The sequence below is a fragment of the Trachemys scripta genome, chromosome 5, assembly GCF_013100865.1.
Source record: "Trachemys scripta elegans isolate TJP31775 chromosome 5, CAS_Tse_1.0, whole genome shotgun sequence".
NCBI lineage: Eukaryota > Metazoa > Chordata > Testudines > Emydidae > Trachemys > Trachemys scripta.
Genome location: NC_048302.1, coordinates 114,766,995 through 114,790,237, shown reverse-complemented (window position 1 = coordinate 114,790,237; position 23,243 = coordinate 114,766,995). Strand labels below are relative to the sequence as shown.

The window sequence follows — 23,243 nt, the reverse complement described above, 5'->3', positions numbered from 1 at the left end:
GGCTCAAACAAGAAATAGGATCCTTTCTCGCAGTTTCAAACCCCTTTCTTCCATTTAGCCCAAAAGCTCTATCACAGCTTTTTTTTCAGGACCACATTCCCAGTGCTTGTCCTTGGCTTTTCTGCTGATGCTTCTCTCAACATACACACCACTCCACCAAGTATAAGCTCTCTGCCCACATGTATCAAATTCCTAAGCAGACTTCCATGTGCCTTTGTGTTGTAACATAAGGCCCTCGGGGACTAGAACCCAGGCCTACAGAGTTCCCAGGTAGCTAGCAGCTCCAGGCTGCCAACCAGCAGCAGTTGTAACGATGGTGCGCTCCACTTCCCATAACCTGCTGCGGACACAGACTGTGGGGCATTCCACCACAAGGGTTTGACAGACAGCAACCCCATGGCTCTTGATTGGCTCCCTATCCTATATAAATCCAAGGGGTGGTTCAGGAAGTGTTCAGGCAACAAGTGGGGATCTTCTATAGTTGCCATGATTGTGCCTGCTCTTGAATTCCTGGCTTGACCTTGGATTGATTTGGACTTTGCCTCCTGACTTGGACCCTGAAAACTGTCTCGGACTTGGACTTGGACCCTTGGGATCCTAGCCTGAACTTGAATATGAACGTCTGTGCTACTCCCAGCCCCAGATTTGCACCTGCTCTGACTCTTGGCCCTGACTGCCCTTGTTGGGATCCTGACAGGTGGCATGTGTCTGGTTTGGTTGGAGGCACCTACTGTTTCAGCTATCTGGCTGAATGGCTTCTTACAACTTAAATGAGGGTAGTGGTTACACCCTCCTGTTTGAATGTGGTTTAACCCCTCCCATAACAGTAACAATGATTCTGTATCGCATCATATCTGTATCCCCAATGGAAGTCTGCATTCTGTGTAAAAACCTTACTCTTTTGTTTTAATCACAGAAGTCCATTTTGCCCAGTTTGTCCTTTTCTCCTTGCTAAAGGCCTCTTTTATTTCCCCTTCTATTCCCCCCATCCACTTTTTTAATCGGGGTCAGGTCCTATTTTTCTCTCCATTGGAGAAGAATAGAGCCTTAAACTTATTTTTCCCCTTAAAAAAACAAAACAAAACATTGACTCTGGCTTACAAATCATGAGAATATCTGCAATTTGTATTAGCAAGAAAATCATCTGATTTATTTATTTAGGGCTACATTGTAACTTTCCAATCTGCTCTGAGAAAGGGGTGCTGCATACCTGGGCCAACCCTGGCGCAGACCAGCGAATCAACTCTGACTCTCAGAGGGTTAAATAATCCTCTGTAATACCAGAATACTTCTCATTCTGCCCCAGCTCAGTTGTAATGTCCAATGCATTGTGGGGCACAATTAAGACTCCATCAATCCTACACACCTGTCTGCCCATTCCCCAACCAATGAAGGCTGGTCTCCTCTTGTGACTTGTAATGTGGGTAGCCCATGCAGCAGAATAAGGGGGTACTTTCACTTCTGTACCATACTGAATCAGGGTGATTGTGCCCATCACAATGGTAATGAATGTGTTATATTGACTTTTCATATATTACCTAGAGAATATGCAATCCTTGACACTGCAAAGCATTAACACCCATAATTGAAGACAAATGTATCTACAAAATGTTTGGATAGGATAACCTATTTTAAGCAAAACTAAAACAAAAACAAAAACTATAAAGGCCAGGAGGGACCATTAAATCATCTAGTCTGGCCTCCTGTATAACACAGGGCATTAAATTTTACCCAGTCACCCCTGTATTGAGCCGATATATATTTATGACATACAGACAAATAAAATATAGTGCAGTAAAAATACAACACTTTCCTCAAGGGAGTCTGATAGTCAGAGTGAATTATGTTGACTAGTTCCTAAGCTTTCTAAAGGAGCTCCTGTCTCTAATTCAAATGGCTATACATAAAAAATTTGTACCTACCACCTGTTTTTCCCTTCTTAGTTCAGTATCAAGAAGCAGCAATTCTTTCAAAAGAAGACTATACAGGCACAGTTTAACATCAAAACTAAAACAAAGCAGAGGTTTAACATTCATTAGCAGCAATCTACTTATACTGTGCCAAAGCACACTGCAAAAATAAAACTGATAGAAAATGGTAACACTCTTGTAATTTTTTTTTTAACTTTTTTTCTTTTAAGTGCTGAATTCTCATAAAAGCAATTTCCCTGGAACAAGTCAATTCAATTTTCATATTGCATTTTTTTTAATACAAAGTATCTTAAAATGCTGCGGAGAGATAAAAAGAGACAATGCTCTAACACATTAGAGGCACAGCAACCTTCAAATAAACAGCAAGCCTAAACAATATGGAGGGATGGCTAGAATAAAGAGGGGGAAAAGCTGTAATTTAAAAAGTAATAATAATACTTCGTATTTAATGTTTTCCACCTCCAGTTGTGCTACAGTAACATTAATTGACTCTCCATGTCCCACCCTGTGACAAAGTTTCTTATTCCCTATGTTGCAACTGGGGATACAAAGAGGTAAACATATAGATATTTGCCTAGAGCCACACAGCAACTCAGTGGCAGAGTGAAAATTAGAATGCTGAGTCTATCCAGGTTATTACAGCATGGCCATCACCATGGTATTTGAACAGGGACCTATTTTCCCCACTGCAGGATGAGTAACCCCCATTGATATGGGCAGAGTAGGCCCCCAGGAGTTCCTGCCTCCAATCCCCAGGCTACAGGGCTTGATCCTGCAGGGTACTGAGCACTCTGGCTCCAATTCAGCAATGCATTTAAGCACATGCTTAATGTTAAGTATGTGAGTTGTCCCACTGGGCTGGGAACAGTCTACTGGACACTCTGTGGGACTCAGCTCACAGTAAGGTACTGCTCAGTCTAAGGGCTTGTCTACACTGGCGTTTTACAGTGCTGCAACTTTCTCGCTCAGGGATCTGAAAAAACACCTCCTGGAGCACAGCAAGTTTCAGCGCTGTAAAGCACCAGTGTAGACAGTGCACAAGCACTGGTAGCCACGCTCCCAGCGCTGTTAGCTGCGCCGCTCATGGAGGTGGGTTTTTTAGAGCACTGGGAGAGCTCTCTCCCACCGCTCTGCCGTGACTACACAAGCCATGTTAAAGCGCTGCCACGGCTAAGTAAGAGTTGAATCTGGCCCTAAATATGTGCTTTGTAGTATTAAGGACCCAGTTCTGACACCCTTACTCATGTTTGCTTCTGTGCTACTACTGATGAGGTAAGCAACTATTCAAGGACTAATCCTTAGTAGGTGGAAAAGCTCTTGCACCCTGGTTTTAAAAGACTGGGAGGTGTTGAGAGGAAAGTGGCAGCAGTTCTGACTTTGTACTATGTGCATTGCTCATCCATAGTATTTTTTATTTTTATGTATAGATTTGTATCAATATTTTGAAATCAATGAAGACAATAAAACAATTATATCCTCAATACAGTGTGGGGTGAGAGAGACAATAACAAACAATCGTTTTTAGCAGGAAGTGTTTTAGGGATCTTTGAAAATGTTGCTTATTATGAATCTGCTCCTGTGAGGGGCTGAACCCTTTTAGCTCCCAATGATTCTAATGGGAGTGGAGGGGGCTCAGCATCCTGTACAAAGCATGCTCAGCATCTGGCAGGATTGGACCCTATGTGGTCAACAGCCTTTCAAAGCTAATATTGTAGTATTATCACAGTACAGTAAAAAGGGATTTTCTCATGATAATGCTGTTGCTTGTACTCCTTTCCCCGTAAGTCTGTCGTAAGTAAACCAATTTGCAACACACAATAGTATGCAATTTCCTTGGTTTCCAAGAAGGTTTAGCTTCCTATAATTAAGTTTGGACTGTATGCCTTCAACACATGGATTTAAGAATCTTGATTCTTCATCCATGCCAGATCTACAGCAGTTCATCTGAAAAAAAAACAAGTGTGTGTTTTCAAATGACCAAACTATTGCCAGTTGTTTTTGTACCTCTCACAAGTCAGAACTTCAGGGAAGCAGGTCACCTTCAGGAAGGCTCGGTCCTGAAATCTGTCATCACTAGTTGCAGAATGTATTGTTGTAGATGAACTACAGTCCTCCTTGTCTCCATGACTCAGGGATCCAAGGCTGCTTGAAGTAGACGTTTCCATTATCTGATTAGGCAGAACAGCCTGCTTTGGATTCTCATGCAAAGATGGATTGGATGATCCATCTGCCAGGGGCTAGGGACAAAGAAAATTTAGCTGATTCAATCCAAATAATATTAAGACAATGAGCAGCTCGTGAATGCTGGCTACTTTCACAATTTTTTGCAACACTGTACACCACAAAATGTCGATACAGAACTAGTTATGTTTTTGACTGGGAAATATGTTTTTCTATTAAATTATGAACATATTGCCTGTTTAAGGGCCAGATCCTGCAAGGTGCTGAATGTCTCTTGGGTCAAAGTCAATGGAAAACTTCCAATTGACTACAGTGGAAACTGGATCAGGCCCATGTGAAGTGCTGAAGATTTCAGTGCCAGTTGAGGACAGCTGGCACCACATAGGATAAGACCTGGATCAATTTGCTATAAACAAAAACCCACTGTAAAGTACGAGGCTTAATAGTAAATTTCTTCCAGTGTTTCCCACTCTACAATTTACACAGTCACAGAATGATTGCCACTACTTTTTACAGTCTAAACTCTTACCCTAAATTTTTGATTGATTGGATAGACGACTTTTGCTTTTAGTGCAAATGCTGTGATGTTACTGTTCAAAGAAGACTCATTTCCCTGTATGGAAACAACAGAAAAATACTGTAAGCTTAGGTAAGAATAGCAGCTCTGATTAGATCTTTAGCAGAAGTTCCATGCAGCCCTTTTGGTTGGATAGCTTAGGAATTTTATTGATCACAGATTGTCTTTGGACTTACACTCTGACATGAACCGTCTTCTCATGGTCCAAGTCAGAGCCTGAAGCCCAAAGAAGAGGAGAACCGTCTATGGTTTTGTAATTGTTTTGGAAGTTTATTACCACAGCTCCATCTCCGAAAAGAACTTTGCTCCAGCAAGTGGTGATAGACCATAGCTGGTTTTCACAGCTCATTTTCCTTCTCTTTCCCCCCACAGTGAAAGAGAAATCCAGTTTTCCTATGAGATTTTGAAATTACTTTAATAATATATATGGCGAATGGAGATGCCTGAGGATAGGCTGCCATGGTCTGACTAGGAATTTTGATTTTAAATTTAAATACAGAAACAATAGATTAAATAAAACTAAATTAAATTAAGTAATTTTTCAAGAATGACTTAAAATATAAATACTGGAAAACCCTTAACTATGCCCCTGAGAGAAAAGAGAGGTTCTTTCAAAAGGACTTTTTCTAAATGATGTATTCTATTCAGCCTGTCGGCTGCAAATTACAGCTAGTCAGACTTCCTGTTCATGCTTTTTAGTTCATTTCTTCTTCACGCATAGCTGCAGTGTGGTGATCAGCTTTGGGTTACACAAAGAACACTGGGAATGTGTACTACATACAATAACTGAGACCAAGTTTTGGGAGGTTTTTTAACTCCTGTATTCCTTGTATTACTAATGGAACAATCTGGTTTGCTGAAATGTATGCAGTTGCTAGTTCAAGGATTTTTGTAAGAAATGGCAAGGCACTAAGGAAGCCCAAAAATAAACATTGAAATGAGCAGAGAAAATCAAAATGAGTCATGCATTGATGGCTGCACATAATGTCTGTTTCACTTCCAAACTTTTTTTTATTTTTTGTTTCAACAAGTGCAAGACATAGAGGGCCAGACGGCTAGACTGTCATATCCCTGTTCACACTGAGGAGTCCCACTTATTTATATGCATGGTGTAGGATACTATTGCAATGGATAAGTACTAACCTAACCAAGTGCATTTTTCATCTATTCTAGTTAATGAATTGGTGGCTTAGCCTCTGCACAACTTTGGTCAGCAGTAATTGGAACAAATTGGCTTTTTTTAAAAAACTGGTTTGGCAGCGAGGAGGGGAAACACCCTTCATATAACAAGGCTATACACTAAGGGCTTGTCTACACTGGCAATTTACAGCGCTGCAACTTTCTCACTCAGGGGTGTGAAAAAAACACCCTCCTGAGCAGAGCAAGTTTCAGCGCTGTAATGTGCTAGTGTAGACAGTGCACCAGCGCTGGGAGCCGCGCCCCTCATGGCTGTGATTTTTTTAGAGCGCTGGGAGAGCTCTCTTGGAGCACCGCGATTACACAAAGCATTGCCAGTGTAGACTAGCCCTAAATGTGTTATAAAAGTGCTCTCATATTTGCAACATGTGTACTATAGAAATTACTGTAGTTAAGGACCTGATTCTGCCCTTCAATGGGACACACTGCTATGCATGAAGCTACGTACATGCCAAAGTATTTGCACAAGACTGGGGCACATGACTTACGAGGAGAGGCTGAGGGAACTAGGCTTATTTAGTCTGCAGAAGAGAAGAGTGAGGGAGGATTTGATAGCAGCCTTCAACTACCTGCAGGGGGGTTCCAAAGAGGATGGAGTTAGGCTGTTCTCAGTGGTGGCAGATGACAGAACAAGAAGCAACTGTCTCAAGTTGCAGTGGGGGAGGTCTAGGTTGGATATTAGGAAACACTATTTCACTAGGAGGGTGGTGAAACACTGGAATGGGTTGCCTAGGGAGGTGGTGGAATCTCCATCCTTAGAGGTTTTTAAGGCCCAGCTTGACAAAGCCCTGGCTGCGATGATTTAGTTGGTGTTGGTCCTGCTTTGAGCAGGGGATTGGGCTAGATGACCTCCTGAGGTCTCTTCCAATCCTAATATTCTATGATTCTATGACTTTCCCTCAAAGGAAAAACTAATCATTGATATGAATATAAAATATTTTCTGTTCACGACTAGTCCAAGAACACTTGGCCATTCAGCCATAAATTTGTCATCTATCTTGGACACATCTGAAATGAGAATTCATGTCCCATCAGAACTTTACATTACATTTAAAGTGTCTATAACAAGCACTGGCTACAGTTAAAATGCTTTTACCTACTTCCATTTGCAAGCTAAGGACTGGGCTGGCTAGACAGAACTGACATGTTGTGGGTGAGCATAACTTATTTTTTATAGGCAGAATGAGGAGCACAGTTTAACTACACATTTTTAAAACAGTTGCATTTCTGGCTCCCTTTACTACGTGGATAGCAGCCAACTCAGTTTTAAATGAAAGGCAGTGAACTGAGGTCATCAAAGTAAGATTGATTCTTTTACACATTTTGTGGGTTTTGCAATAGTGGACCAATTCCTGACTACTGGATCATGGAGTAAGGGGTCCATAAGCCCCTGATACCACTACGGGGGTTCTCCAGACCAGTCTGACAATCCTAAAGATAGTCATATCAGCATGTTAGTTGCAACTGGGTTCTATGGAGCTGCAGAAGGGGGTGTAAAATGAGCTTCTCTTCCATCTACCAGTCACCTGCAGACCCTGGCCTCTGTATCTCCCATGATCATGGAGCTGCAATAACCCCTCCAGAGCATCCTGTGAGTGGGGAAAACGTGGTGTCGTTTCCACAGTGGGCCTTAGCAGAAGGGGAGGCTCAATCAGAGCTCTTCAAAAAACCCAATCCTTTTGAAATGTTGGTTGTGAGTTGTTGAATTTCTGCTCTCCCTGTTCTCAACTGTCTCCGGAGCGGGTTCCTTGCTCCCTGATAGTCCTCTAGTCCCAGCTGCCAGCTCTGGTGTTTCAACAGGATTGTTCATTTGACCCCTCATTGTGTCTTCAGCTGTCACTGGAGAGACTGCTGCTCATGTATGAAAGTCTGAGGAGGGTAGCTGGAGACTAGAAGCCACAGCTATATTTGTGGAGGTGTCTGGGTGGAGATGTGGGGAGGAGCTAAGGCAAGTTAGATTTGCTGAATGGGTTGGGGTAAAATGAGGCAAGCTGAGCATGTGTGTAGTTTGCCTTAACTACTTCCATATTCCACACAGATACCCCCACAAGCTTAGCTGTCTAAGCTTCCAAACTTCCAAATACTCCCCAGATAGTCTTCAAAGGCAAAATTTTTGTTCAGCTCAATGTCTTATCCCCACCACTGCTTGGGAGGGAGTGTATTGACCAATATGACCATTGACTGCATCTTAAAAAATTGCAAATGTGTAAAGCTAATGAACTGATTTGCATAAAATGTCACAAATGGAGCAACAGAAAACTTGGCAGCTATGCATATCCACCTAACATTTGACTTTGGGCCCGAGATTCAGGTTTTGGGGGGATTTCTCAGACACCTAAGACCGTCTCCAAAATCACTGGACCTTTGCCACAGCCTGAAATAGTGCTCCTCAGGCACAGGGCCTGGGCAGATCTTTCTTAGGGAGTATCAGGGTTAGGTTTTGGTCCACACATATTACAGAAGTCTGACCAGATTGCAAAGACTATTGCATTTCACAAGCTAGAAGAGACACTTTTCCAGAAACTTGATGTAACAGAAGAAAAACTTAGTTATGTTTTTCACATGTTGAATTACAAGGCATTCTACTCTTCCATTTAATGTAAATATAAGCTGGATGTATCCCAGAAACATCTCTTTCATAAGAGCCAAAGAGAGAATCTCATCAGTATAGTTTTCTTTTAAAGGGTTATGAAGTAAACACTCAGTAGCATGATAAAAGTTGACCTGCCCTTTAATATTCAAAGCCCATCACTTAAAAAATGAATGAGCAAACCGGCACCTGCATGCACAGAAACAGGTCAGCTAAGATACATGAGACAATAGGATTCCAGTAGAGCAGGACTGAACCCTAAGAATCCAACTCCCAGTATCTAAACAAACTGAGTGGAACCTTAACATAGCGGTTTTGTGATCCATTTTACCCATAGGCTGGATATTTTTGCCCCAGTCCTGCAGTTCTTACTCAAGAAAGAGTCATAGTGAGTTCAATGGAGTCTTGCCTGAGTAAGGACAAGAGCAGTAGTTCTCAACCTTTCCAGACTACTGTACCACTTTTAGGAGGCTGATTTGTCTTGCGTACCCCAAGTTTCACCTCACTTAAAAACTACTTGTTTACAAAATCAGACATAAAAATACAGAAGTGTCACAGCCACACTATTACTGAAAAATTGCTTCCTTTCTCATTTTTACCATATAATTATAAAATAAATCAATTGCATATAAATATTGTACTTAAATTTCAGTATATAGAGCAGTATAAACAAGTCATTGTCTACATGAAATTTTAGTTTGTACTGACTTTGCTAGTGCTTTTTATGTAGCCTGTTGTAAAACTAGGCAAATATCTAGATGAGTTGATGTACCCCGTGGAAGACCTCTGCATACCCCTGACTAAAGCCTTGATGCTCTAGTCCAGTGGTTCTCAATCTTTTAAAGTAAACTTCCCTAGTTTAGTGGATTTGTGCAATTAGATTACAGGCTCCTCTTCAGTTGTGAATTCTAATAATTTAAAGTCAGATGAAAATGCTGCAGGGGAAATACCCAAATTTGCAAGGTGCTGGGCAAGGCAGTTGTGGGAAGAAGTGGGAGTATTGGCTACTGCCCTCAAATTTGTAAAATGATGGTAGAGTGGGAAATAATGCCAATGGATTTGAATGGGAATTTTGACTGAGTAAAGACTGTGAAATTGGGCCAGGTAAATATAAGTGAAATCATATTTCTAGGTATCAACAGATCCTAGATTCAGGGCCCTTATTTCTTTGTTCACTGAGTCTCTGATTTACTGCATTCAGTTTCCAATTTCTTTATTACAGCATTTGTATGGGAATCATCGTAACTCTTGAAGGGACAGATCCCAACTCTGCTGAAATCAACAGCATTTGGATCAGCTGCTAAGAAAGCAGGCTAGAATATCAGACAAAATAGACATCTATGAAAGGAATAAACTCTTACTTCCAGTACCATTTCCTCCTCTGACATTTGAGTTTCTGTTTTCTTCTTTCTGGGTAAGGGTACATTTTCATCAAGATGTCCGCGCACATCCGAGTGAAAGCTTTCCAGAAGCCTGTGGGAATCATCTTTCTGAAATCCCAAAGCAGGACAAAAAAATAAAATGCAACTCAAACCACTTGGATTCATCTGACATCTTAGATGACCCTGTTTTATTTATAGTAATATCCTGTTCAAGTTACAAAGTAGGTACAAATGATTATTTTAGACTAATGATTTCAGTTTTCTGAAAATGAGTAATAAGTTTATAGATTGAGGAAACATTTTTAGTATCTTTAGTTTCTTTCTGCATTTGCTTTACTCTTCTCCCCCCAGCGCTGGAGACTTGGACCAGGGAAAGGTGAAAGACTCTGGCTATTGCACATTCAGTGCCAAGAAGTCGCCTTCCCACCCCATCCCACAGCATCAAATGATTGCAGTATTGAGGATTGGCAATTGAACTACTCGTGTGATGAAATTACACAGGTGCACACAGTGTTTTAGACCCAACTAATGGACTAGGAAAAATTTGTGAGAATATACCATTCACCAGGTATAGGACGGGTGAGAAAAGCTACAGGTTTGAAACCATCAGTGCTTAGGAAACTCCATCCAGCACAGAATGCTGTAGTGTGTCGTCACAGTAGTACAGGCTACTGCATACATCAAACCTGTCCACCACTCTCCAGACTAGCTTCTCCTAGGCTATTGAGTCAAGTTCCAGGTCTTGGTCTGTATCTTGAAGGCACTCCAAGACCTGGGTCTAAGATATGTAAAAGATCACCTAAAGCTCTTGAATGAGGACCACTGTTCCATGCTGTTCCTCAGTGAAATGTTCTCCAATAAGGGTAAATCTCATTGATGCAGGTGATAGAACTTTCTGAAGGGGGTGGGGGGGGGAGACCTGAGACTATGGAAAGAGCTCCCCTAGGTACTAAGGACCATCACCAACTTCCACTCCAAGTGCAAGGTGTATTTCTTTGACCTGCCTTCTCTTACAATCATATAGCAACATGTATATTAAACAAAACCTCCACCAAACCACTCTACTGCACGCACTTTCTCCCTGCAGAGAAGATGAGAGAACAAACCACACTTGACATATGGCTTAATGAACTGGAAAACACTCAGATACTACAGTGGTGAGCATGGTATAAGAACCTATACAGAATGTGATAATATGGTTACTCACTTTAGGCAAACATGATGGCTCAAAGGCTCCTACCTCATGTCTCCATTTTACTACCTGTTTGTTGAGCTGTTAAAAAGATATTGCCTATGCCACTTTCCACTTCTCAGTCCAGTCTTGTTATAGAAACTTAAACTCTCCTTTAGTAGTTGACTGGTCGCACAATATAGAATGTAATTAGTTCTTTTAGTACCTTTTCATATTATTCATTCCCTCCAGCCCCTACTTATCCCAATAATTTTATTGTTTTCCACTGACTTCCCTCCCATCATCTCTCAGACACTGAGGCGTCCAGAACTGTACATCATATTCTATGTACAATTGTATCAGTGCGAGATAGTTTTAAAAAAAAAAGCTTTCATCTTTCTAGTATGGTGACAAGATGTTCTTGCACATGTAGCCCAAAAGAGGTATTTGCTTTTCTTGTCTCATATTTCCTTGCAAGTTCACATCCAGTTTGCTGCCCACTTTCAGCCACAGTATTTCTCAAGCATTTCTTTCACAGTGAACACCTATAACTTGGATTACTTATCCCCAGTGAATAAACCTGTATTTTTCCAAGTTGAATCTATTTCCTTCCCAAATTTATCACCCCATTAGCTCCCTCCTTTCCATTGCTTTTTGTCCTCCCAATGTATTACCGGTACGAATGTAGTTAAAGTGCCATTTACCTCTTCTTATAGATCATTAATAAAAATTTTGAATAAAATAAGGTCTAACAACAATCCCGGTAGTACTTCATCAAGCTAATCTACCAGAATCTCATGACTGGACAAGCTCGATCTCAACAAGAAAGTTTGCTGGTACAGGGTAAATCTGACTGGAGGGTATTATAGAACAGAACATTTCTGGAAGGCACTGTCAATAATAACTTCTTTTTAAATACTCATACCTTATGACTATAGTATCAGAGTGACCAGACAGGTGAAGACAGCAAAAGGATAACATCTGTACTTAGCTATACTGAGCCAACCGTGACAGCAATATCAAAAAACATCTATTTTGGAAAGAAAAATGAGCTATTGAATCAGAGAAGCTTCCACCGCCACAGGATGCATTGATCTAGTACCTGAAGTGCATCCATTACCAGGCAAAAGCATGGCTTCAAGCAGAGTTTCAAATCTTCCTCTTGAAAGCAGATGGCTAACAAGTATTCTTCTCTCCCACCAGGCCTAATTATGATCAGTCTTGGGTGTGTGTGTGTGTGTGGGTGTGTGGGTGAGTGGGTGTGTGGCGGGTTAGCTATAGTTGTACAAAGAGGTGTGGCTAAAGAAAAACAAACCGCCCACTGAATGCAGAGAGAACACTCTGCATGGCACTAGATCCTCCAGCTGTGTCCGTGCCAACCACTGTTATATGAAATTAACTCAATATTATATAGGTCTAAGTCTGATGCAGAGCAAGAACAAAACAAAAGAAATCAATAATGCTGTTCCCAGAAAATAACCTGGTGTAGTATAAATAAGTCTATGGATATGTACAATGTAAATAATGTTGGAGTCTCAAGAAACATTGTGATAAAAAGCGAGGAACAACCAGGGTTAGTCTTTAAAAGATGATGAAAATATACGTATTTCTCCAAAGAGGACTAAAATCAGACAAGTGCATGTTAAACAACAGAGAGAGCATGTGCTTTGGAAATAACTAAATACCAGTTTCACCCCAAACAAGTTGTAAAATGTATACAATATGCCTCATTCTTTTTCTAGCTCATATATTTCTAAAGCACCAGGGGATCTAGGTACATAGTCTCAGTTTAAAAGGGACAGTTCTCTCCATTCTTTCATTCATTTTACTGCCTTGTAAGTGGGATTGTTCTTATTTGTTTCCAGGAGAAGACACTGATGGCTATTCTGCGGTCAACGTTATTTCAGGAAGACTTCTGCAAACCAGGTAAGTCTTCCGTTGTGCCCTAAAGTGACAAGACGGAGACCATGTCTTTACAAGAAAAGTTGCAGCGGATTAGCTAAATCGATTTTAAATTAATCTAAGTAAACAGGTCTCTCTCGTGTGTATGGCATCTGCAGAGCAACAATTAAACTGGTGCAAAGCCCCTAACATAGATCTACTTAAATGAATTTAATCCTTGCTTAAATCCCAGCTTGTTTCAGTACATTACCAAATGAAGCTAAATTGATTTAAGCAAGGATTAAATTAGTTTAAATGCAGGCATCTATATTAGAAGTTGGATAGTTGAGAGTCTGCAGCTGAGAATGTTAGGCTACCAAGAGTTTCACTTGTGACTCTGTCAGCCTTATCACTCCGGTTGATCATAGCTGCTGAGGTGGGTGACAGAGAAAGAGACACTTGGATACAGACTGGCTCCAGTCGATTGAGGGCTTCATCTGCTGGAAACAGGCTCTTGATGAAGATCCACTATTGAATAGGGAGCCAGCAGAAAATGTAGAAAACTGGGGTGATGTCCACATGTCTATCTAAATATCCCAGTAAGCAGGCTGCTGTCAGGCCACTTGAAACATTCATATGGCCTTCATCTTGAGTCCCCTCCCCCCACACACACTCATTCTGTCTAGATCAGTGGTTCTCAAAGCCGGTCCGCTGCTTGTTCAGGGAAAGCCCCTGGCGGGCTGGGCTGGTTTGTTTACCTGTCGCGTCCACAGCTTCGGCTCATTGCAGCTCCCACTGCCCGCAGTTCGCCGCTCCAGGCCAATGGGGGCTGTGGTAAGGGCAGTCAGCACATCCCTTGGCCCGCACTGCTTCTCACAGCCCCCATTGACCTGGAGTGGCGAACCACGGCCAGTGGGAGCTACGATTGGCCGGACCTGTGGACGTGGCAGGTAAATAAACCAGCCCGGCCTGCCAGGGGCTTTACCTGAACAAGTGGTGGACCAGCTTTGAGAACCACTGGTCTAGATACTTTTATAGCCATCATCTCTGTAGTACCTGAACATCCTAAAGTACAATGTAATAGAGAACACCCTGATGCAGTCTAGTGGAAAGGTGGTGCATATGTGGATCAGAATGGGTAGTTTGCAGTAGTTAAGAAAGGGCACATTTTCCAATTGAGTTGAAATTAGAAAATGGCACTTCTGGGACACAGCTGCTTTTTGGTATCTAGGAGCAAGCAAAAAGTCTCAAAGGAACCCCAGGCTGTGCACCTTCTTGACAAATAGAGTAAATAAGTCTTCAATGAGTGATGGAGTCAGACCTGCAGGTCCTTTAACTACAACCCAATTCCTACCTTTGTTTTACAGACTGAGTTTGAGATAGCAGCTTTTCATCCAGGTGCTTATCTTATCTCATAAGTAATGTTACTGACACATATATGTGGTGGCCCAAAAGGTATCATGTTGTTCAAAGGAGATGAATTTGTATAAGACTCCAATTTGATAGCATGGTAATGTTCTAATTCAGGAGCTCAGTGCCAAAACCCAGCTTGACCTAGCTGAATTCAGTTGCTCACAGTCATGTTTGTAGTGTTGTTATTCCATGATATTTGGGGATTGGCATTATTGTGGTGGACTAGAAGAAGCTGCATATGTATTAAATATAGATGGTAAAACTGAGGAGCGGGCTCTGTCCCTGGGCTCACCACTCCATCATCATCTCTGGCCTCCGCTGCGTCATCCCCGGCCCTGGGCTTTGGACGCGCAGCAGCAGGTTCCATCCCCAGCCATGTGGGGCCCAGGGTCCAGCCATTGGACCCCAGATTCGGCTGTGGGGCTTCAAGCTCTGGCCCCAGGCTCATACCCCCATCACCCATGGCCCCCGCTATGTTCTCTGGCTCTGAGCTTCGGCTGTGCGGTGACAGGCTCTGTCTCCGAGGGTCTGGCTGCGGGGCCCCAGGATCTGGCCATGGGGCTTTGGGCTCCGACCCCAGGCTCACCACCCTCTGCCTGTCGCCCCTGGCCCCTGCTCTCTCCTCCATCTTGGGCCCTGGCCACGGGACCCAGGATCCAGCCATGGGGCTTTGGGTGCTGGCCTTGGGCTTGCCCCCCCAAACATCCCTGGCCACCGCTGTGTCCTCTGGCCCTGGGCTTCAGACGTATGGCAATGGGCTCTGGTCCCCAGCCACAAGGCTTCAGGCTCCAGCCTGGCCCCCGGGCTTGCTCCAACCCCCCTCCCATCGCTGCTGGCCCCCGTTGCCTCCTCTGGCATCCCTTCCATCATCCTTGGCCCCCCCTGCTGCCTCCCCACCCACCCATCTCCCAATCCAGGGCTTAATTTGTCCCCTAGCTTGCTGGGACTGAGTAACTCTGCTGTGAAAAGTGATATTTATATGTTTGTTAATATCACTTTTCATTGCCTCCCAGGTAGCTAGCAAGCCTGCTTCTGTGAAAAATTAACAAACATACAAATATCACTTTTCACAATAAATAGCAGACTTACTAGCCAGCAAGTCTAACAAAACAAAACAAAACCCCAAAAAAACAAAAACAAAGGGCAAAGAACATGCAAAGCACCTTATTTTTGTTTCTATTCTGTTTAGGTCCAGTAAAGAACACAGACAACTGTACATTATATTTATGATTGAGTTTCAAAAATAAACCCAAATCCCTGTATAAATAAATTAAAATGATTTGGACATGTATATATGCATATTTGTTTCTTTTTCCTAATGTTAATTAAGTATTTTAGGAAAAATTGTCAGAGTGGCCACAAGCAAGAGTTGGTGGCCACACTCTGAGGCAGTGGTGGGCAACCTGCGGCCCCTCAGATCAAGCCACTGGCAGGCTATCAGGCCGTTTGTTTACATTTGCACGGCTGCCTGCAGCTCCCAGTGGCCACCATTCGCCGGTCCCGGCCAATGGGAGCTGCGGGAAGCGACACGGGCTGGGTGTCGCTTCCTGTAGCTCCCATTGGCTGGGAATGGCGAATAGTGGCCACTGGGAGCTGAAGGCGGCCGTGCAAATGTAAACAAATGGTCTGGTGGCCCGCGGGCCGCAGGTTGCCCACCACTGCTCTGAGGCCACCAAAAAATTTGTTGCGCAAAACCTTTGCCTAGATCAAATCAGAGTTTTTGCCACTTTCTTATACCAGGATGTGTCAATGTTTAAAGCATGGTAGAAAAGTACACTTATTCTTAATTTTGGCAGTGTAATTTCTGAGTCGGTGGACAAAACTCAGCTGGATCCAAAAGGATTCCAATGCTGAATCCAAGTTTTGTGGCATTGCTGCTCTGGGGCATGTTAGAGTCAGCCTGGAGTTTTAAGGTGCAGCAGGCAGGCTAAACGTGCTTTCTATATAGCTAGTGGAATTTGGACAATTGGGGCCAACAACTGGCTGGATCAAGGAGGAACCAAGTTTTGGGGTGTTGCTGCATTACAAAATGCATTGATTAGAAATGTTTTTGAGCAGTAGGAGCACCTACGTTTGTTCTCTATTTAAGTAAAGAAAGTTGAGTAATGAGGGCCAAAAACTTGCTGCATCCAGCAGGGTCTATGTGTCAGACCTGGGATTTTGAAGCATTATTATGGTTGGGTGCAGATTTTCTTGTGCTGCCAGCTAGATCCAATAGAATCCAGGTGTCAGCAATGCTGTTGCACTAGAATGTGTAATACTCCAGATATTGATACAATAGGAGCATTTACATGTATTAGCTGTATACCCATTACAATTTGGAGAGTTAGAGGCCCAAAGCAGGCTTGATTCAGGAGATGACAGACTCGGTGTCTTGTGTTGCTGTTGTGCATCAGACACTGGTTTGGGGTTTTTTTAGAGCAGGAAGAGTGGCCAGACGGTTTGTTCTACTCCAATTTGGGATGCGGAGGCCAAGGCTGGCAGGATCAGGTAGGACCCAGAGTATTTACCCAAACCCACTCAATCCGCACGAAGCCAAAACCTTCTACTGCAAAGATCCCATCCAGCAACGCGTACCTTGTTTTGCAGAAGAGGCCCGATCACATAGAAGCACAGCAGGAGCGCGGCGCCGACGCCCAAGGCGACCCCCAGCAGCACAGCGGGAGCCAGCAAGCCGGGAACCAGCTGCAAGGCTTCCACCCAGAACTGCAGCCCGATCTCCCCTCGGCAGGGCCCTGGCGGCGCTTCGCCAGCCGCAGAGGCCATGAACGAGCCCGCAGTGAGAACTCGAGGCGGGGGCTCCAACTCTGCTTGGGACGGGGGAGGGGCCCCGGGCTAGGACCCAGAGCAGCGCAGCGAGCTCCGCTGCTGGGCAACTCCCGCCTGGCGAGCCCAGGGCATCCTGGCTCCCAGCCCTCTCCCTGCGGGCCGAGGTTCGCGGCTGGGGACCAGGGACTGGAGGAAGGGGAATCTCTTCCCGGGCCGGGAGGAGAGCGATCGCGGCTGAAGTCGATTGCGGCAGATCTGTGGCTCGGCGCCTCGACAGCTCGGCCTGGTTTGGAGCCGGACCCCCTGGAAAGAAACTTTCTCCGGGCCAGTAACTTGGCAGCGGCAGCCGCGCTCCTCTGGGGGGCTCCTGCGCCGGTTGATTCCCCCCGCGCCTGTCTCATGCGAGCAGCGGCTCCAGGGGGGCTCCGCGCCCCGCCGGGGGCTCCACTGGTAGCTGGCTACTTTGTGCGAGTGCTGCTGCTGCTCCCAGCCCGGGCCTCCCCGGCAGCAGACCCCCCTCGCCTCGGGCAGCATCCGCCCCAGTGCAAAGACTTGCCCGCGAGCCGCCCGATGCACGGAGATCCCCCTCCTCTCGGGGCCGGGCACGAGGTCTCGGTGGCCCTTGCTGCTGGCTCGCGGTTTCCTTCTCCCGAGGAGTCACCCCGCGGCCGGGCTCCCCGCCTCCCGAGCGGCAGATGGTGCAGCCAGACGGCAGCCCAGGTAAGAGGACGCTTCACCGAGGCGTGTGAGCTCCTGCTTGGAAAGCCCTTGGGAGAGGCAAAGGGCTGCCGGTGATCTGCCCTCCCAGAGCACCCTATCCCGTTTCCGTTACGAATCTAACCTCATCCCTCTACCTGGGAGGTCGGGCAGAAACGTTGATCCCCATTTTATCACACGACGAAGCTGAATTATAGAGACATGAAAGGTCTAAATGTTCAAAAGCATCCACTAACCTGGGGTGCCCAACCTTTAAGGTACTTCAGATCTGATTTTCAGAGATACTGAGCACTCGGCATTTCTAATAAGTAGGCCCTTGGTATTGGGGCACCATTTCAGATTTGGAGGCGGGGGTAATGCTTAATTTAGCATGAAAGTGGTGCGGAGGCCCAGCCAATTTGGTACTGGGATTCAAGCAATTTTAAAATTTTCATAATTGATGCAGCAAGCCCAGAAGTGCTGGGGCTATGAACTGCCAAGCCTAGAGGTGCCGGGCTGAGGTCTGGCAATCCCTGGCACAAATTAAGCAGTGGTGGTGCAGGGGCAACTTTAACCATGATTCCAGGGACTACTTAGGCACCTGAAAACTCTAGGGTTTTGTTTTGTTTTGTTTTTTTACAGTAATAACTTCAAAATTAGCTGACATGAGCACGGTATCTAATTTCTGTACAAAGAAAGAAGAAAAAATATATATACAGACAGCAATTAAAGCCATATGTTAAGTTTATATGTAAATTTAGAACAATCAGGAGATAATATAGCAAGATAATCCCAAGCCTTGAGGTATCGGTTTTGGAGCCTTAACACAGATATCAGAAACAGTTTGTACACTCTCTTTAGTAGACAGAAATAAAAATAAATAAAATCTACTTAAAATCTTCTTACGCCTGCAATTGTTGTTGTTTTCTAAATGTCTTATGTTCCAAATTGTGAAGAGGAGAATGAGACAGGTAATTGGTTCCAGGAATATTTAAAGGTAAATTATTGAAAACAAAAACACACTCCAGATATGAGCTAAAAACAATGGATAATGCCATGGTCTCATCTTGGCAAAATCCAAGTGTTTTGAAGCTTCACATTGACAGGCTAAAATTACCAAATCTCTTACATGCCTATCTCCCATTGGGAGCATAAGCTTTCGTGGGTAAGAACCTCACTTCTCTTATGCTCCCAGTACTTCTGTTAGTCTCAAAGGTGCCACAGGACCCTCTGTTGCTTTTTACAGATTCAGACTAACACAGCTACCCCTCTGATACTATCTCCCATTGTGGTTCTTAAGTAGTCCTTAACTCTCTTGAGCACAGAGAAGTACCTCCCTTTTTTAATGCTGTAGAAACTGGAAGGCTCAACACAATAATCTACAATAGACAGCAAAGTCTGGTAACCCCTTGGTAAAACATTGAGAACATTCCAGAATTCAGAAATTGAAGTCAGTTTTTTTTTGGTGCAATGTGCTTCTTGGCAACTTTGATTCTGCATCCAGATCGCCAAAATTGGTGCCTGTTGATCCATAGTGATCTGCAGTTATTTTTGGTTTCTCATAATCAAGAAAATTTTCATTCTTTGGGTCACAAGCAGTTAGCGCAGAAAGCAAACTGGAGTTGGAGGTGAATCATCTATCAAGCTTAGCAAGAATTCTGTTCAGAATAGGACAGTAGAAATCAGATTTTATAGGTTCTTGAGTGCTCTTGGGAACATCATGTGTCGATGACTGACCCAGTGTACTATAAACAAAAACCAAGGCTTCTTGCCGTTTTTGTATTGCTGTGCTCAGCAGTTGCGATTGACAGACACGGGATATCAATTTCAAGTTCTTTGGCAATGATTTCAGCTTCATCACACATCTCCTTCCATTTGCTGAGATGTTCTCATTTATTGAAGAGTAGCAACATTGCTTGCTACTAATTCTATGGCACTTAATAAATTCAGGTTTTCATTTTGCAGTTCTTCTAAAGCCCTGTGCAAAATCTTGAATATTCTTTCCCAAACCAAGAGCCTCAACAGAAAGGAATAACTCTTTATCTTTGTCATCAAGCCCTTTGCAATGTTAACTGATGGTCCATCAGCTCTGAACTGAAATGGCTTCCAGTATTTCCACTACAGTGCCAGTCTTGCATGTTGTTTCCAAAGGGAGTCACACCAGTGAGTTTCACATAATCTACCTAGTTCAAGTACCTTCTGGCCTAGCTCCTGCTGTGCCTTAACAAATGGTTCCCGGTACTTGTAACTACTGCTAAAGAAGATGTACAATGCCTGAGCAAATGTAAAGACTTCCTGACACTGGGTGATGCTGGAACATGTGTCTGCAGTAACAAGATTAAGCCTGTGAGGACAGCATTTCCCATAAATGGCATGTGTAATCCTTTCCTGAATTCAAGCTTGTATGTCTTTTAAATGCCCACTCAGCACAGAAGCTCCATTGTAGCACTGGGCAAAAATGTAATTAATATTGAGCTTCAAATGCTGCAGTTCTTCAATAATCATTTTTGAGACAGATCCAGCATTTAGATTTTCTACATGGAAGCAGCCCTGAGCTCTTTCCTGAATGATTCCTTTCCACAGAAGTGTAAAAGGAGACACAGCTGTTCTTTTTTTGGTGCATCCAACAAGGACAGAAAAATACTTGGTTTGTCTGTATTTTTACCACTGTCAGTCATGTGTCTACACAGAAAAAGCTGTGCATGGGTTAGCTGTGAGGTAGCTTGAATCCAGCCCAGCCTAGGTAATGATAGCAGTGAAGGCAGCACAGCCAGGCTTCAGCACAGGTAGTGCAAGTCTGGTATGGACTTTTCATGCATACTTGGTTTACTAGTCCATTCTGAAGCCTGTGCTGTGCTGTCTTCACTTCTTTTGTTACCCATGCTAGCTGGATTCAGGTTGAACAGACAAGCCCATGTCCAGCTTTTGCTGTGTAGATATGTCTTTAAATCTGATGATAATACAGATTGGTAGCACCTTGTCTGCATCAGGACTCCCAGCTATAATGGTGGTAGCTCCGGTGGGAAACTTCTACAATTCCTTACTATGGAAATAGCCAGCTTTAGCACTGGGTGAATTAGTGCAGACAAGGCCATTGTCAGACTTAATATCTGTGCGTCAGTTTATTCTTCTGGAAAGCAGGATAGTATTACCTAAATCAAGAGTCACCTCAACCCATCCTCTGTGAGGTTGTCAGATTTTAATTTGTGTGCACTCTTCCATTTGCTCTGTTAATGGGGGAGTGGAAAATAGTCCTGAGAGCTGAACTTCTGTTCTGTATGCAGAGATGCGAGTAAGTTTTATTTAAGAGTCTACATATTTCTTATTTTGATTTATTCTTACAATTTAGATCCTCAATATATTACCCTCCTCTCCAAATCTATCCGCTCAGCCCTGACAGGGGAAAAAAATCAATGATTACATATAAGGAAATCACATACCACAAGGGTGCTGAAACTAGGGGTGCTGGGGGGCGGCAGCACCCCTTGACTTGAAGTCATATACAGGGTTTACAGTTTTGTTCAATGGCTTTTAGCACCCCTGCTATACTAATTATTCCAATGCCACTGCATACCAGGAAATCATTTTCGGAGTCACCAAAACACAGATCTCTATTTTAACTTCAGTTTACTGACTTTCATAAACTCATTTTTGTAGTTAATATTTTTATTGTACACTGAAACTGTGGATTACATTTGTAACCACACAGATCTCTTTAACTCACATTTGACAACTAGTGTTATACGAAAGGCATTTTACAGAAGTATAGACATCTCTGCCAGGAACTAGGTATCGTCATGCATCCGACGAAGTGGGTATTCACCCACGAAAGCTCATGCTCCAATACGTCTGTTCGTCTATAAGGTGCCACAGGACTCTTTGCTGCTTTTACAGATCCAGACTAACACGGCTACCCCTCTGATACTAGGTATCTACTGTAAATCTCAAATGAGACCACAGAAGAATGGCATACTGGTTAGAATGTATTTAAAAATGAACCTTTGTTTTTTAATTAATATTGGTTCATCTTAGTTTATCTCCTTTTAACTCATGTTTACAGATTAATATAATACTTTGTAATTTTATGTTTACTTAATGTTTAAATATTTTATTTACTATTTAATATTTAAATACTGCTTTCCCATAGCTACTTGTCCTCTGACTCCAGATTAAATTTGATCAATTAACAAGAAAGATTTTTGAATTCCTGCCCTTGCTTAACCCTGAAAGGCAAATTGAGTTCTTTCTGCTTCTTTCATCTTCATCAATAGTGCATTGAATAATTCTGTTGATGTATGCGGCCAGACAGAATACAGCTTGTTTTTCTTGACTGATATTGGTTCCTGCACCACTGAGAGTAAAAACATGTTTGTATCCATAAAATAAACAGATTTGACTTGAAACAGAGAAAGTATGTATTTGATTGTGGTGATGTTTTTTACAGAGCTGCTTTTCTGACCACAACTGGACTTTAAAGAAAATCCCACATTTATTTTTGGTAGGCTGGATATATAAGATATGTCAATGAACAGTCTTATTATCCATCGTCTAAGTCATTAGCTAGGAGAGTGTGCATTTTTTGAGGGTAGAGTAGCAGAATGGGGATCAGAGTTGAGATACATTTCCGGCTCTAATACGTGTTCTGACGTCTTGTGTCAAGTCACTTAAGGGACACTGGTTAGGTTTAAGATCTGTTCCTGCCCCACAGATCTCAATCTAATCTTTATAATTCCATATGGCAGGCAGGCAGGCAAGTATTATTATTCCCATTTTACAGCAATGAAAACTGAGGCACAGTGTCCAAGCACAGAATGATACTTTAAAAAAACATATATACAAACTCTAAATAATAAACAAGACTGTTTTTTTTCTCAACTTTAAAATGTGGCATTTTCTTGGGGTTTGGTTTTAAATATTCTCCTGTGAGAACTGCAACTCAGTCACTGCAGTGTTGTGTTTAAGAGTCTTCTGGAAAGTAATTAGCCTATAAACAAAAGTGACAATGACTTGAAAGCGTCAATTTCACTCCAGTTTAAAGTCAGTTTCTAATGCCCCTAGAGCCCCACACAGATGTAGTAGAGAACTGTATAACTCTACTATTGGTTAGGAGGATTGTCACTCTATATCATCTCAGCTGCTGATTGGTGAAGGCAGATGGGGGTGCGGGGTGGGTGATTCTAGTTCAGTAGAGGAAACTGAGCACGGGAGCTGTAGCCAGAGAACCCCAGCTCCTAGAGGGGGGACCTGGCTGCAGGTAAGAGCTCGGGCTGGGGCATGAACCACGAGAAAACTTCTGGTATGAAACTGGGGGTGGTGGGAAGTGCCCCCTGGCCCTCCCTAAATGGTGCCCCGGCATGTTATCTGAAGTACGGGACCCAAAAACTAAGGCTCCCCAATTAGTGAACACATTGAAAATTTGGGCCTAAGTGACTTGAATGTAGCAGAGGGAGGAATA

At 43.3% G+C, this 23,243-nt stretch overlaps 2 protein-coding genes across 10 annotated transcripts in view; one reads left to right on the top strand and one right to left on the bottom strand.

Moving 5' to 3' along the window:
* EVC (EvC ciliary complex subunit 1) overlaps nt 1-17,128 on the bottom strand; it is an 86,369-nt gene extending 69,241 nt beyond the window's left edge. For 5 of the 6 annotated variants that reach the window (XR_004645873.1, XM_034771844.1, XM_034771845.1 and 2 more), the window contains exons 1-5: nt 16,901-17,128; nt 9,838-9,966; nt 4,642-4,725; nt 3,936-4,168; nt 1,923-2,007 (exon numbers count right to left, since the gene is read on the bottom strand). Coding sequence is in view for 5 of the 6 variants with exons in the window: in XM_034771844.1 (XP_034627735.1) it covers nt 1,923-2,007; nt 3,936-4,168; nt 4,642-4,725; nt 9,838-9,966; nt 16,901-17,089 (720 nt within the window). In the remaining variant the exon portion in view is untranslated. The remainder of the gene's footprint in view (nt 1-1,922; nt 2,008-3,935; nt 4,169-4,641; nt 4,726-9,837; nt 9,967-16,900) is intronic. The other variant, XM_034771846.1, reaches the window with a different exon arrangement.
* Nucleotides 17,129-17,453: 325 nt separating this feature from the next.
* The window catches only part of EVC2 (EvC ciliary complex subunit 2), a 163,539-nt gene continuing 157,749 nt past the window's right edge, over nt 17,454-23,243 (top strand). For all 4 annotated transcript variants that reach the window (XM_034771841.1, XM_034771839.1, XM_034771842.1 and 1 more), the window contains exon 1: nt 17,454-17,812. In XM_034771841.1, coding sequence (XP_034627732.1) covers nt 17,492-17,812 — 321 coding nt within the window. In that variant the 5' untranslated portion in view covers nt 17,454-17,491. The remainder of the gene's footprint in view (nt 17,813-23,243) is intronic.